This window comes from Physeter macrocephalus, chromosome 13 (genome assembly GCF_002837175.3).
Source record: "Physeter macrocephalus isolate SW-GA chromosome 13, ASM283717v5, whole genome shotgun sequence".
Taxonomy (NCBI): Eukaryota; Metazoa; Chordata; class Mammalia; order Artiodactyla; family Physeteridae; genus Physeter; species Physeter macrocephalus.
The window spans coordinates 34,538,122-34,552,316 of NC_041226.1; the positions used below are offsets into that span (position 1 = coordinate 34,538,122).

A 14,195-nucleotide genomic window follows, 5' to 3' on the forward strand; every position below is an offset into this window, starting at 1 on the left:
CTATTTTACGTTTGTTAGTGTATATATGTCCATGCCACTCTCTCACTTTCTCCCAGCTCACCCTTCCCGCTCTCCATATGCTGAAGTTTGTTGTCTAGTAGTTCTGCGTCTTTATTCCCATCTTGACCCTAGAGTCTTCTGACCAGTTTCTTTAATTTTTTTTTTTTTTTTTTAGATTCCATATATATGTGTTAGTATACGGTATTTGTTTTTCTCTTTCTGACTTACTGCACTCTGTATGACTGTCTCGCTGTTTGATATCACATGGAGCTGGAATGTCTCTGGTGGACCAATGTCCTGAACTCAGCTCTCCCACCTCAGAGGCACAGGCCTGATGCCGGGCTGGAGCACGAAGACCCTGTCATCCACACGGCTCAGAATAAAAGGGAGAGACCATATGCTGAAGTTTGTTGTCTAGTAGTTCTGCGTCTTTATTCCCATCTTGACCCTAGATTCTTCTGACCATTTTCTTTAATTAAAAAGAAAAAAAGAAAGAAAAATAAATAAATAAAATAAAATACAGTTATTAAAATAAAAATTAATTATTAAAATTTAAAAAGTAATTTAAAAAATGAAAGAGCAGAGCCGCCAAACCAAAAAACAAATCAACCAATGTTAACAAGCACTAAAAAGTATACTAAAAAAAGACAAAAAACAGAAAACGGACAGATGGAACCCTAGGACAAATGGTAAAAGCAAAGCTATACAGACAAAATCACACACAGAAGCATACACATACACACACAAAAAGAGGAAAAGGAAAAAAAATATATATATATCGTTGCTCCCAAATTCCACCTCCTCAATTTGGAATTATTTGTTGTCTATTCAGGTATTCCACAGATGCAGGGTACATCAAGTTGATTGTGGAGATTTAATTCGCCTCTCCTGAGGCTGCTGGGAGAGATTTCCCATTCTCTTCTTTGTTCGCACAGCTCCTGGGGTTCAGCTTTGGATTTGGACCCACCTCTGCGTGTAGGTCACCTGAGGGCGTCTGTTCTTCGCTCAGACAGGACGGGGTTAAAGGGACAGCTGATTCAGGGGTTCTGGCTCACTCAGGCCGGGGGGAGGGAGGGGTAGGGATGTGGGGCGAGCCTGTGGCGGCAGAGGCCAGCGTGATGTTGCACCAGCCCGAGGCGTACCGTGTGTTCTACTGGGGAAGTTGTCCCTGGATAACGGGACCCTGGCAGTGGCGGGCTGCACAGGCTCCCGGGAGGGGAGGTGTGGATAGTGACCTGTGCTCACACACAGGCCTCTTGGTGGCTGCAGCAGCAGCCTTAGTGTCTCATGCCCGTCTCTGGGGTCTGCGCTGATAGCCGTGGCTCACGCCCGTCTCTGGAGCTCATTCAGGCAGCACTCTTAATCCGTTCTCCTCGTGTACTGCAAAACTAAGAGGCAAGAAAAAGTGTCTTGACTCTTCGGCAGCTCTAGATCCCCTCCCGGACACACTCCCGGCTATCAGTGGCGCACCAGCCCCCTTCAGGCTGTGTTCACGCAGCCAACCCCAGTCCTCTCCCCGGGACCTGACTGAAGCCGGAGCCTCAGCTCCCAGCCCCCGCCTGCCTTGGCGGGTGAGCAGACAAGCCTTTCGGGGTGGTGAGTGCTGGTCGGCACTGATCCTCTGTGCAGGAGTCTCTCCGCTTTGCCCTCCGGCACCCCTGTTGCTGCGCTCTTTAACGTGGCTTCGAAGCTTCCCCTGTCCACCACCCACAGTCTCCGCCCGGGAAGGGGCTTCCTAGTGTGTGGAAACCTTTCCACCTTCACAGCTCCCTCCCACTGGTACAGGTCCCATCCCTATTCTTTTGTCTCTGTTTTTCCTTTCTTCTTTTGCCCTACCCAGGTACGTGGGGAGTTTCTTGCCTTTTGGGAGGTCTGAGGTCTTCTGCCAGCGTTCAGTAGGTGTTCTGTAGGAGTTGTTCCACATGTAGATGTATTTCTGATGTATTTGTGGGGAGGAAGGTGATCTTCCCCTCTTACTCTTCTGCCATCTTGAAGCTCCTCCTCCTTATGGCATTTTTGAAGGACTTTATAATGTGAGAAATTGGTTTTGCTAGGAAGTTTTTTTTTCCATTTTCATAATATATTGTTATTTCTCTAATCATAAATATGGTAGGGAAAAAAGAAAATAAAGTTAGTAGCATTTGAAAGCTTTTTGCTAGGAAGTTTTTTTTTCCATTTTCATAATATATTGTTATTTCTCTAATCATAAATATGGTAGGGAAAAAAGAAAACTAAAGTTAGTAGCATTTGAAAGTTTTTTTTTTTATTAAAGAGCAATCTGTTGAATACTTCTTTGAAGTATAAATTGATTTGCAAAATGACTTTTATTAAGGAAGTTTTACTGTAATTGATATTAATCTCCATATTATAAACTATAACAGTCTGATCTCTTTAAACAGTTAGAAGTCACTTTTATCAGTATTCCTATGAACTGTTTCTAGTTAACAGCACTTCTGACGCCAAGTGTGGAGTTTACTTTTCCACATCAAGCAGTTCTCCTGTTAGCTCCACTTAGATACCAGGTGGATGTCCTAAAATTTAATTCAGTTCTTACACTAACTACGTGGAGTTAGTACAGACCCCATAGGTTAAGAACTCAGTCTCAGAGGACTGCCCCTCACTTCAGGTGCTAATTGAAAGTAGTAGGTCCTGACATTATCCACTCTTCTGTCCAACTTGGCTATAAATTAGGGGTTCTCAGGATCCCCTGCTCAGGTTTGATAATTTGCTATAATGGCTCACAGAACTTAGGGAAACACTTTACTTGCTCTTACTGGTTTATTATAAACGATGTTATAAAAGATAAATAGCCAGATGGAGAGGTTAATAGGGCAAGATCGGGAAGGGTCCTGGACACAGGAGCTTCTTTCCCTGTGGAGTTTGGTGTGTACCACACTTCTGGCACATGGATGTATTCATCAGCCTGGAAGCTCCCTGAACCCCATCGTTTATGGGGTTTTAATGGAGGTTCATTACATTGGCCCGCTTGAATTAATCACTGACCATTGGTGATTGACTCAATCTCTAGCCCTCTAATCGCATGGTTGTTTTTCCGGCAACCAGTCCCCACCCTGGAGCTTGCTAGGGGCCCATTAATAGTCACCTCATTAATATAAACTCAGGATGCTCAAAGGCTCCTATTATGAAGAACAAAATGTGCTCCTTACCCCTGTGATTCAGGAAATTTCAACTGTTTTAGGGTCTCTGTTCCAGAAACTGGGGACAAAGACCAAATATGTATCTTATTATATAACAGTATTACAAATATGTTGTTTGCTAATAGATTTTTATGTCTAAAAATTTCATTTTGAAGATGATTTCCAGATAATATTTTTCTGTTAGATTATAGTTTTACTATGCATTAAAATGAAATTAATTAAAATAAAATTCTTGCTACCAAAGTTTATCATCTTTGTTGAGAGGTTTTAACTGTGTTTTCTTCTTATGGGAGCAACTTGGCAAATACTTCTGAAAATCATATGTCAATTTGGGTTTTGGAAAGGGGAAGTAAGGGGAGAGCCTTTTCCTAGTTATTGAAGTTAGGAATAAGATATTTTATATAGTTTGAAATTAATAATAGAAGGCTTTTTTTCTATTTCCTATAAGAATCTACTAAAATGAGTAGATTCCTGGTGCATTGTAAGTGCTGTTAAATATATTTTTAATGTATAATTTCTGTTTTACAAACTCACTTTTCTCACAGAGCTTGTCAAAACACAATAGAAGCAATATTGGAACTGAAGGTGGACCACCTCCTTTTGTGCCTTTTGGACAGGTAATGACTTTCATTTTGGCAGATGAATTTTAGTCAGCAAAAAGTGTTTTTCATTTGTATTCAAGCTGTGTTTAGTTTTGTGCTGAACTGTTCACTCAGAGGTCATAGGAGTTATATGGAAATATATTAACTACAGGAAATCAATAATTGTGGTTTTTTTCTCGTTATTGTAATTAAGATTTTTGTGTAGATTCTTTTCTCAAAAGCTGTTAACCCAAAGATTGAAACAGTTAAGAGACACACCTGAAATGCAGCTTAAAATTAATTAATATCAGGTGGGGGGGGGCATTTTTTTTGAGAGAGAGAAATGCAAAAGTAAGAAGACATAAATATGCTATAATTTCTCACTTTGTTCATTAAAAACAAGAGGGAGAAAAAATAAAAGCATCAACAGAAAGATTGACAAGAGACAAAAGAGTGAGAACATGAGGCAGGGAAGGGCATGGGCATCACTGCACTTTAGGAGAGCCTGCTGTCCCAGCTGTCCCTTCCGAGATTCTGTTCTTCTGCCTTGATCCAAATGCCCATCTCAGTCAGGTACTTAGTTTTATTTCCAGTTGGTGTTTTCGTTTTCAACTACAGCAGCACTGATTCTTCTCTCACATAAGCTAAAGGTTTTCCCTCTGTTTCTTAACTTTCAACCCCCTTGCTGCAAAATGTTACCTTGAGGTAGCTCCTCAGCTGACCAATATCTTGTGTCTTCCTGGTTGTGCTAAGCATCAAATTGCCTTTGAAACAATCTCCTCCAGCTTGTCCCTGCTTTATACCTGAAGAATCTGAGAATAATCCCTGTGGCTGCTTGCTCTTTGCCACATGATGCCACTAAAATTTAGCTCTTGGTAATCTGCCTTGCATTTGTGCTTTATATTCCTTCAAGAGTGCTGGCTCAAAGTGAAGATGAGTTGGGGACACTACAGCTAGGAAACAGAGACTATATCTCAATAACAATTTTAAAAAATTTGGTATGAAAAACAGATACCTACTTGATCAGAAAATAAGTGGGCAGGATCAGTTGACTGGCATCCTCTTCAAAACCCTTTTTGGAGGGTCTACCCAAAATTAAATAAGACATTCTTGCATCGTGGCTATTTTGAAAGTATTTAAAACATATGTCATTTTTTATTGTGCCTTGGAACATGGGACAGTCAAGATAATAGGAGGCATGATCTATGCTGATGATATTCTTATTTCTATCAGTGAAAAACCCCAAGAATGAAAACAGAGTGTAAACATTTTAATAATTTATATTTGAAAATAATAAATGCTGTGTTTGTAAGAATTTTCTTTCCCCTTAAACATTTTGGTGATATTATTTCTTTCAAAAATTGCTCACAGAGACTTATGATTTAATTATTTTCAAGAATTTGAAGTGTGTTTATAGCTTTTTTTTGTATTAGGAAGTATATTAAAAGTTATAGCTTAAATAATATTATTTGTTTATGAAGTCCATTGTGAAAATCTGTTATTCAGCATCTTAGCCTTGAACATGGGTTAAAGACAGAATATGCTTGGCTGTGTGTTAGAATCAGCTATTTTATATTTATATTATTGAAAATAAAAAATCTGTATATTTGTATAACACATTTATTTGAGAGCATATTTTTATTCCTCTTTAAAATTATCAAGTTGAAAAAGGTTCATTTTATAGGATTTTTGCTGCTAGAATTAGAAGAGAGAACAGAATTCAGAACTTATTTTTAGACAATGATGGCTTTCTTAATTTGTCTTAAGAGACTGAAAATCTAAAACTTTGCAGCCTGATTAGGGGGAGGGAATATGTTTTTAGCTTTTGGCTTATAAGTTGAGAGACACCTTTCTATATGTTAAAATAACTATAAACCCTCATGGATATTGTGGCATAATGTGGAAATCAAGTGCTTAATAAAAAACTGAATTTACTTCTTGTGCAATAGTCTAGACTGTTTGAAATTTAAAATTATTTTAAGTCATTATCCTAAAATGAAGCTTAGATCTTTTGGTTTGATGTATATTTTAGATATTGGGTTGGCCAACATGTTCGTTCGCAAGATGTTATAGAAAATCCCGAACGAACTTTTTGGCCAACCCAATATGTGCCCTGTTTTAGATTGCCTACATTTAGTGTAGCTTCATTTACCAGTTACAATTACTTAAAAGTTACTTCAATTAGTTTTCTACCTTTATTTTTAAATCTATGGGAAATAATTGTATTTTTATGGGCTCTTAGCTGTTGTGATACAAATATTTCTTTTGAAGACATTACTTTCTTATGAAAAACTTGAATCTCTTTTGTAACTACTGAAACAATTTATTTTTATTTATTATTACCAGAAGTGTGTATCTCATGTCCAAGTGGATAGCAGAGAACTTGATCGAAGAAAGACATTACAAGTTACATTGCCTGTCAAACCTCCAAATGATAATGATGAATTTGAAAAGCAAAGGACTGCTGCTATTGCAGAAGTTGCAAAGAGCAAAGAAGTAAGAAACTAAATCATTATGAATTTCTCTTATTCCTTGCCATTATGTTCTGTTTCGATTACTCACAATCATTATTGTCTTTTCACATAAAGTAACTAATTGAACAAACTTTTGACATTCTTTTTCCATATTCCATCAGTAGAAAATGCCCTGGTGCCTTTTGGAGTCTTATGGTTACACATTTTACTCATAAACATTCCTTTTCCAATCTCCTTAACAATTCCATTAAGTTACCTTTGCTAGCAAACCACCCTTCTTTTCTCCCACTTTCTTTTCTTCTTAACAGTATACAAGTGAACACAACTTTTTTTTTTTTTTTTAAATGGCAGAGGGTTTCCCATTATTAGTTGGGATAGATGATACTTTTTGAGGATAATTTTCCCCTATAATAGAAATTTTTGAGGAATTCAGGTAAACATTAGAGGGTAAATCAATGGCTCAGGATTAACATTTTTGTCAGTTTTCATTCTTAAATCTAATGTATAGTAAAAAATAATTTTTATCTTTGGATTATATGTGCATTTATACATACCCTCCTTTATCACTTATTACTGCTAGCCAAAAGGTTTTCTTTTCATTATTTTTAATTGCTTGCTTATTTGAAATATGTGTTTTCTCTAGTTATTTATTGATTTTTAGATTTTGACAAGAATTTTAGTTCATGAATTGGTTCCTTAGACTTTTCTTAACCAGTGGTATTGAAATAGGTTTCTTTATTCAGAACCAGTAATAAATCTTAGCTAACAACTGTTTTCCTATTTAAATTCAGATTTTAAGTAGGAGACTTCTTGAATTTTGGTAGTTCTTCCTGTAGTGTCTTTCTGTCATGATTATGTAGGGGACAAGAGCACAAATTCTGGAATCAGGCAGACAGGAAACATATCCTGCTGACAACCTTGGATAGGTTACTTAAGTTTTGTACCATATTTTCTTTATCTATGAAACTGTGAGAATTAAAATTGCTAATCTTTAAAACATGTAGAATACTACATGGCACAGATTATGATATTGTTACTGAACTCCAGTTCGGCAGCTTGTCACTCAAGAATCCAATGCTGAGAGTGTTGGGTTAAAGGAAAGATAGCTTTATTGAGGAAGCCGGCAATCCTGGGGAGAAGGTAGACACATGTTCCAAAAAACCAACTCCCAACTCGCCAGGTTTTGCTTGGAGATTATATAGGGGAAAGATGAAAGGGCTACGTGCTCATGGGGAGGGGGCTGTCTTCTATTTTCAGAGATGTTTTTCTTGATCACGTGATTCCAAGTAGCTAGCAAGTCTCGCTTGTGGTTGGAATGTTAAGTCATAAATCTTTGATTAGCTGTTCCTGGAGAATAAGGAACAAGGGTGAGACCTATAGAATAACTAATCTTTAGTCTCGATATACATCAACAGCTTTCTTCATCCAGCAAGCTAAGCTAAGTTAATGGTAAACTAGGGTAGAAGTCAGGCATAGTAAGCATAAGATCACAGCCATATCCTAACTAAGAAATAGAGTTAGAATAATGCTGAGAAGCTGAGAGCCCCTAATTATAGTCTCACTGCCTCAGTTACAATAGTCCTTTGCTAAAAGCCTTCAGTGAATGTGACTATTGCTATTCCTCAATGTTTTCTCTATTCTAAGACACATTTATAAATCATTTTTAATATTTCTGAAATTAATTCATTTTGCACAGTTTACATAAAATGCATTTCTTCTTTCCCAAAAAGCTGTTAAAATTATGGAGTTTCAGAAAAAGATATTGAGAATATATCAATTTCTTAATGATTATAGGAAAGTTTTTCTTTTGATTTACATTTTTCTCAGACAAACTTTCTAAAATCTTGTTTGATATCTATTTTCTGGAAGATGGGAATCAGACAAGTTAGGAAATTACTGAAGTAATCCAGGGGGAGAAAAGTTTTTGGTAGCAGTGGCAGCTGTGTAGGTGGTACAAAGTGTTCAGATTCTGGTATTTTGAAAATACAGCCATCAGAGTTTCTGAGAGATTAAAGATGGAGCTTGAGAGAAAAAGAGGTGTTATGAATGACTTCAAGGGTTTTGGCCTGAAAAATTGGCAGGTTAGAGTTGCTTACTTTGTACTGGAGAAGACCGGGGTGGAACAGGGTGTTATTAATATAATTAGTATATTAATACTGAAGTACCTCTTAGGCATCCATGTGGTAATGTTTAATAGGCAGTGATACAGAGAAGAGTGTAGCTGAAAGGTGAGCTTTGGATTGGATGTATGCATTTGAAAGTGGTAGGCATATGGATTATATTTAAAATCATGAGATCAAATGAGATCACAAAGGGAATGAGAGCTGAAGGGAAGAGAAAAGGAGAAGGAATGAACCCTGTAGCATTTCAACCTTACCAGTTGACTGAAAGAAGTTGAACCAGCCAAGGTGTGACCAGTAAGGTAGGATCAAAACAAGAGAATACAGAAATTATTTCATGGATGATGATGTATTGAATTTATCAAAGACTGTTGAAAAGTCATGTAAGATGTGGCCTGAGAATTAATGTAGAGTTAGAGGAGTCATTCATTCTCTCCACATTCCTTTATCATTCATATAGATGGTGGTAAGATAAAGTGTAAGTTTACATCAGTTGATGTAAAAATCTATGTAAGTTCTTTAGTGATTATTTCCATTTTTTCAGTGAGGAAGTAAACATGGTCAAACAGGCACAATGAGGGAGAAGATGTTTGAGATTTGAGGAGTGAGGAGAACATGTAAAATAGTGGTTTTTATTATTTGTATTATTTGTCTGCTTTCTTAGATTCTAGAATCCTATTACTGGATCATGAACATAATGTAACAGATTCTTAGATAGGTTTGGTGCCTTGCTAAAGAAGATTGGGAGGGTGAATGGGCTAAGAAAATGTAGTAAGACTGCAAGACAGCATTAAGGCCCACTTGGAGTTTATGGTCGTGATGATGTCACAGATGCCTAATTCACATAATATGGACGGGATGGTGTGGCTCATACAGGACAACATCAGTTACCTTATGGGTAATGTTAAGTTGTGATGTTTCTAGATATTTGTATGTTTAGTGGGTAACAACTGTTTTAAAGCAGTGAAAAGCAATTCTGAAAATGCTATTTATCCTATTCCTTAATCCATAAAATGGAAAGAAAATAATAAGGAAATACCTCCAGAAGATGGGACTATTTCACTGGCACCAAAATAAAAAGCACTTTTGGAGTTAGGTAATTTAAATTCCAGAAATATATTTAATTTGGAACAGGTCAGGCTCCAGACTTTTCAGGTAAATAACTATGTTCTAATATATTAAGCAAAACAGTAATATTGCCATCTGTTATGAGTGTTTACCATGTGCCAGTTATTGAATTAATCACTTCATGTTGATGATTTCATTTAATCCTCACAACATCCCAGTGAGGTAGGTGTTTTGGGGCCATGCCATGTGGCTTGTGGGATCTTAGTTCCCTGACCAGGGATCGAACCCCTGAGCCCTGCAGTGGAAGCGTGGAGTCCTAACCACTGTACCACCAGGGAATTCTCTCGTCCCTGTTTTAAAGATGAGAAACGTGAGGTTCATGGAGGGTAGAAGTTAAGTGACTTGCCTGAGGGCAGGAACTAAGAAGTGGCTCAGTACAGATTTAGTCCCAGCCTTGTGTAGCTCTTAAGCCTGTATTCTTACCTGTACTACATTGTCTCCCAATCTAATAAACTTTGTATCACAATATAAACTCACATTTTTCCTTGTGGTTATGTAAGCAATGACTATCAAGACATTCCAAAGCTACTTTTTTCTTTTTTTGCTGGGATTGCAGAAACCAAAAATTGAATGAATCCAGTAATGGGTCTTTGGTCTTTGAGATGTAGTTTTAATTTTGATTTGAATTAAACTTAAATATTGTGGTGTATCAAATATTGTGGTGTATCAACTACCTAATAGAGGTATTTAATATGTTGTCCATTGATGCTTATCTCACATCATTTATCTATTTTTCAGGTTCTATTTCTTTACATTTTCATCTGATTCAAAATAATTTCCCAGTCTTATATAAATGTATATCTAGGATGTTTTCTTATTGTAATCATTTTAAGATACATTAAAAAATATTGATAGTTATATCTAATAAAAATCAAGTCTTGGCTTCTGCTTTTATTAGCTCTATTAGAAAACCATAAAGATGTTATATAACCAGATATTTAATTTAATATTGTACAAATAACAACTGTGGAATGCTTTTCAATCATGAGTTTGTATCTTTCCAAACCGATGTTTTTTGTTTTTTGGTTTTTTTTGCGGTACGCGGGCCTCTCACTCTTGTGGCCTCTCCTGTTGCAGAACACAGGCTCCGGATGCACAGGCTTAGCGGCCATGGCTCACGGGCCTAGCCGCTCCACAGCATGTGGGATCTTCCCGGACTGGGGCACGAACCTATGTCCCCTGCATCGGCAGGCAGACTCTCAACCACTGTGCCACCAGGGAAGCCCCAAACCGATGTTTTTTATGTTCTAGTCTTTCCACTGTAGTTTTGACAAAACAAAAATGAGATCAAATTCAAATTTGATTACACATATAATGATTCAAATAAGTCAGACAAAATAAGAAATATGGACTTTAAAGCTTTTATACGTAGTTGGTAAGATATAGCATATTTGGTAATTAATGTAAATAATAAATTAGTAATGAGACTTTTAATCCCATGTTAAAATTTGTATTATTTGTCTACTTTCTTAGATTCTAGAATCCTATTACTGGATCATGAACATAATGTAACATTCCTAGATAGGTTTGGTGCCTTGCTAAAGAAAGCCTTGCCATGTAGCTGGATTTGTAACTCAGGTCTCATGATATCAGTCAAGTATTTTACCCTAGAATAATTTTTGACACCTAATCTCCATAATACTTGTACTATTTTCTTTTATATTATTGTCTAGTTAAGTTTATTCTGATGATTTGCCTTGGAGATTTAAAGATTATAATCATGTAATTTTCTTAATTGCCTCACCTGGACTTGTGAGATTATGACTAGTAGATATTTAGAAAGAATTAGTTAATATTTCATTTTTTTTCCTGTAAAACATAATTAAGAAACTTAACTACTTCAGTTTTTAGTCATAGCTTAGTCTTTAGAGCTTTTTAAAATGTTATTTATTTACATTTCTTTTATCTTTCTGTTATCTGAAGACCAAGACATTTGGAGGAGGTGGTGGTGGTGCTAGAAGTAATCTCAACATGAGTGCTGCTGGCAACCGAAATAGGGAGATTTTACAGAAAGAAAAGTCAAACAAATCAGAGGGAAAACATGAAGGTGTCTATAGAGAACTGGTAAGGCTGAAGAACCAACCGCAAAGTTTATGTCTTTTTTTCTTTAATAGGCTTGGTTTTTTAAATTCTTTCTCAGAACCACCACTGGCTTTTTGAGTATATTATAAATAGGTGTCACAACTCTAAGAAGGCTTTCATTAAGGATTCCAGTTAATAATTTCCAGTTATTCCATGGAAAATTTGGATTGGTTGAAAAATAATTTACTTAAGTAAATTTACATTTTACTTAACTTTCTAATGTCTGAATGATGTCTTTTAGAATGGATTGATAAAAAGTCATCAAATTAAACAGAAAACGCTCAATGGAAGTTATATTCTAAAAGATGATGCATCAGAAACATACAGTTATGGGCTGTTCTCTACCCTTCCCCACATCTTTTCTCAAATTTTGTCTAAAGTGATTTTGTTTTGTTGTGTTCGTTGGGAAAAACATATTGAAATAGTAAATGTATATTATAGACTCAATTGCAAAATATTCCTGGATTTTTGAGATAATGGGAGGAGTCAGAGATATTTCTGGTATGCTACAGTGTCCTCATATATAAGGGAATTGACAGGAATTCATTTTCCTCTGCCTTTAAAGGTTAAATGACTTTGGGTGATTTCGTCTGTAGAGTGCTAAGACTAGCTTAAATAATGGGGTTTCATCATCTCATATAACAAGAAATTTGGAGATAGATGGTTGCAAAGATTGGTAAATTCAGCAGTATAGCAGTGTTGGAGCTGTGGTGAGCATTTCTCTAGTTTCTTGGTTTTCTTCTCTGGGTTACAGGATTCTCTGTGTGTTAAATCTTCATGCAAAAAGTTCAAAAGCAAGAAGGAAAGGGGACATTTATCTGGGTGTGGGTCTGTTTTATCAGATAAAAAAATAATTTTGGGAATCTCCAGTAAATTCTGTCTATGGTTCATTGACTAGAACTAGGTCACATGCTCACTCCTAAATCAATCACTAGCCAAGGAGAATAGGTTTATAAAAGAGCCAGACTATCTTTTCCTTGAATACATGACCATCTCTTTCTTTAAAAAAAAAGTCAGTTTTCAGGTTTGAGTGGATACAGTAAGTTGAAAACTACACCGTCTCTAACTCAAGAAGCTCTTAAACTTGAGTGAATTGAGAACCCTCATCTGGGGATGTCTTGCCGTGGAACACCAAAGACCAGCAGTTTGGGATTGTTGTGAGGAGTAAAAACATATGAAGCGAGTGATATCACAAAGATGGCAGAATGGAAAGCTCCAGGAATTGGGCTGTCCACCAAAACAAGTCTTAAGCTGACAAACATTGTCTGAAGCAGCTATTTTACAACTCTGGAGTCACGTCAAACTCTTGCAGCATACAGAGTGGTGATTAATGAAGAAAGAGGCTGGTCACTGGCTGACCAGGGAGATAATGGAACAAAGACTCCAGTGATCACATATCACAAGGAATAAAATCCTTACAAAAGAAAATCTGGAAAAGTTACTAAACAAACTTACAGCTGCAGTCTTCATTAAGTAACACCAGCAGTCCCTGAGGAGGAGGGAGAATCTGATTTCCAAAATTACCATCAACAGAGCATTCAGAATTTTCAGTTCTCAACAGAAAATTACAAAGCATACCATAAAACAGGAAAGTATGATCCACTCATAGGAAAAAAAAGAAATTGAAAGAAACTATCCCTGAAGAAGCTCAGGCATTGGGCTTACTAAACAAGAACTTAAATTAACTGTCTTAGAAATGCTCAGAGGTGTGAAGGAACCATTGACAAAGAGCTAAAAGAAATCAGGAGAACAATATATGAACAAGTAGGGAATATCAATAGAGATAAATTATAAAAATAAACAAAATAGAAATTCTGGAACTGAAAAGTACAGTAGTGGAAATAAAAAAATTAATTAGTCAGTTTCAAAATCAGACTAGAGCAGGCAGAAGAAAGAATCAGTGAACTTTAATATAGGGCAATTGAAATTACCCAGTCTAAGATGTAGAAAGAGAAAAAAATGAAGAAAAATAGAGCCTAAGGGACCTATGCGGTACCATCAAATGTACCAACATACACATTATGTTGTGTATGTTCTCTTCCCAATAGAAGAGAAAAAGGGACAGAAAAAATATTTGAAGAACTAATGCCCCCAAATTCCCAAATTTGATGAAATCTGCAAATCTAAGCTTAGTGAACTCCAATAGGATAAACTCAGAGACACACCAAGACACATAATCAAGTTGTTGAAAGCTACAGACAGAGGAAATCTTGAAAGCAGTGAGAGAGAAGCAACTCATCAAATACAAGGGATCCTCAATAAATAAATGGCCAATTTTTCATCAGAAAGTATGGAGGCAAGGAAGCAGTGGGGTGATATATTGAAAGTATGGAAAGAAAAAAAACCTGTTCACCTGTAATTCTGTGTTCAGAAAAACTGTCATTTAAGAATGAAGGAGACTATCAAAAGGACAGTTTGAAATTTTAATGACCAGGAACCCTGTTCTTTTGCATGTTGCATGGTATTCAGTTCTTTATTTTCAACAGTTGAAAGAGGACTTGATTGGGATGTCAGTTGACAGGTCCTTAAAATAATTTTTTTTTTTTTTTTTTTTTTGCGTTACGCGGGCCTCTCACTGCCGTGGCCTCTCCCATTGCGGAGCACAGGCTCCGGACGCGCAGGCTCAGCGGCCATGGCTCACGGGCCCAGCCG

At 36.7% G+C, this 14,195-nt stretch overlaps 1 protein-coding gene across 3 annotated transcripts in view; it reads left to right on the top strand.

Moving 5' to 3' along the window:
- The window catches only part of TDRD3 (tudor domain containing 3), a 224,255-nt gene that overhangs the window by 142,039 nt on the left and 68,021 nt on the right, over positions 1–14,195 (top strand). For all 3 annotated transcript variants that reach the window (XM_024125920.2, XM_028497324.2, XM_028497322.2), the window contains 3 exons: positions 3,704–3,775; positions 6,086–6,235; positions 11,385–11,525. In XM_024125920.2, the coding sequence (XP_023981688.1) occupies positions 3,704–3,775; positions 6,086–6,235; positions 11,385–11,525 (363 nt within the window). The remainder of the gene's footprint in view (positions 1–3,703; positions 3,776–6,085; positions 6,236–11,384; positions 11,526–14,195) is intronic.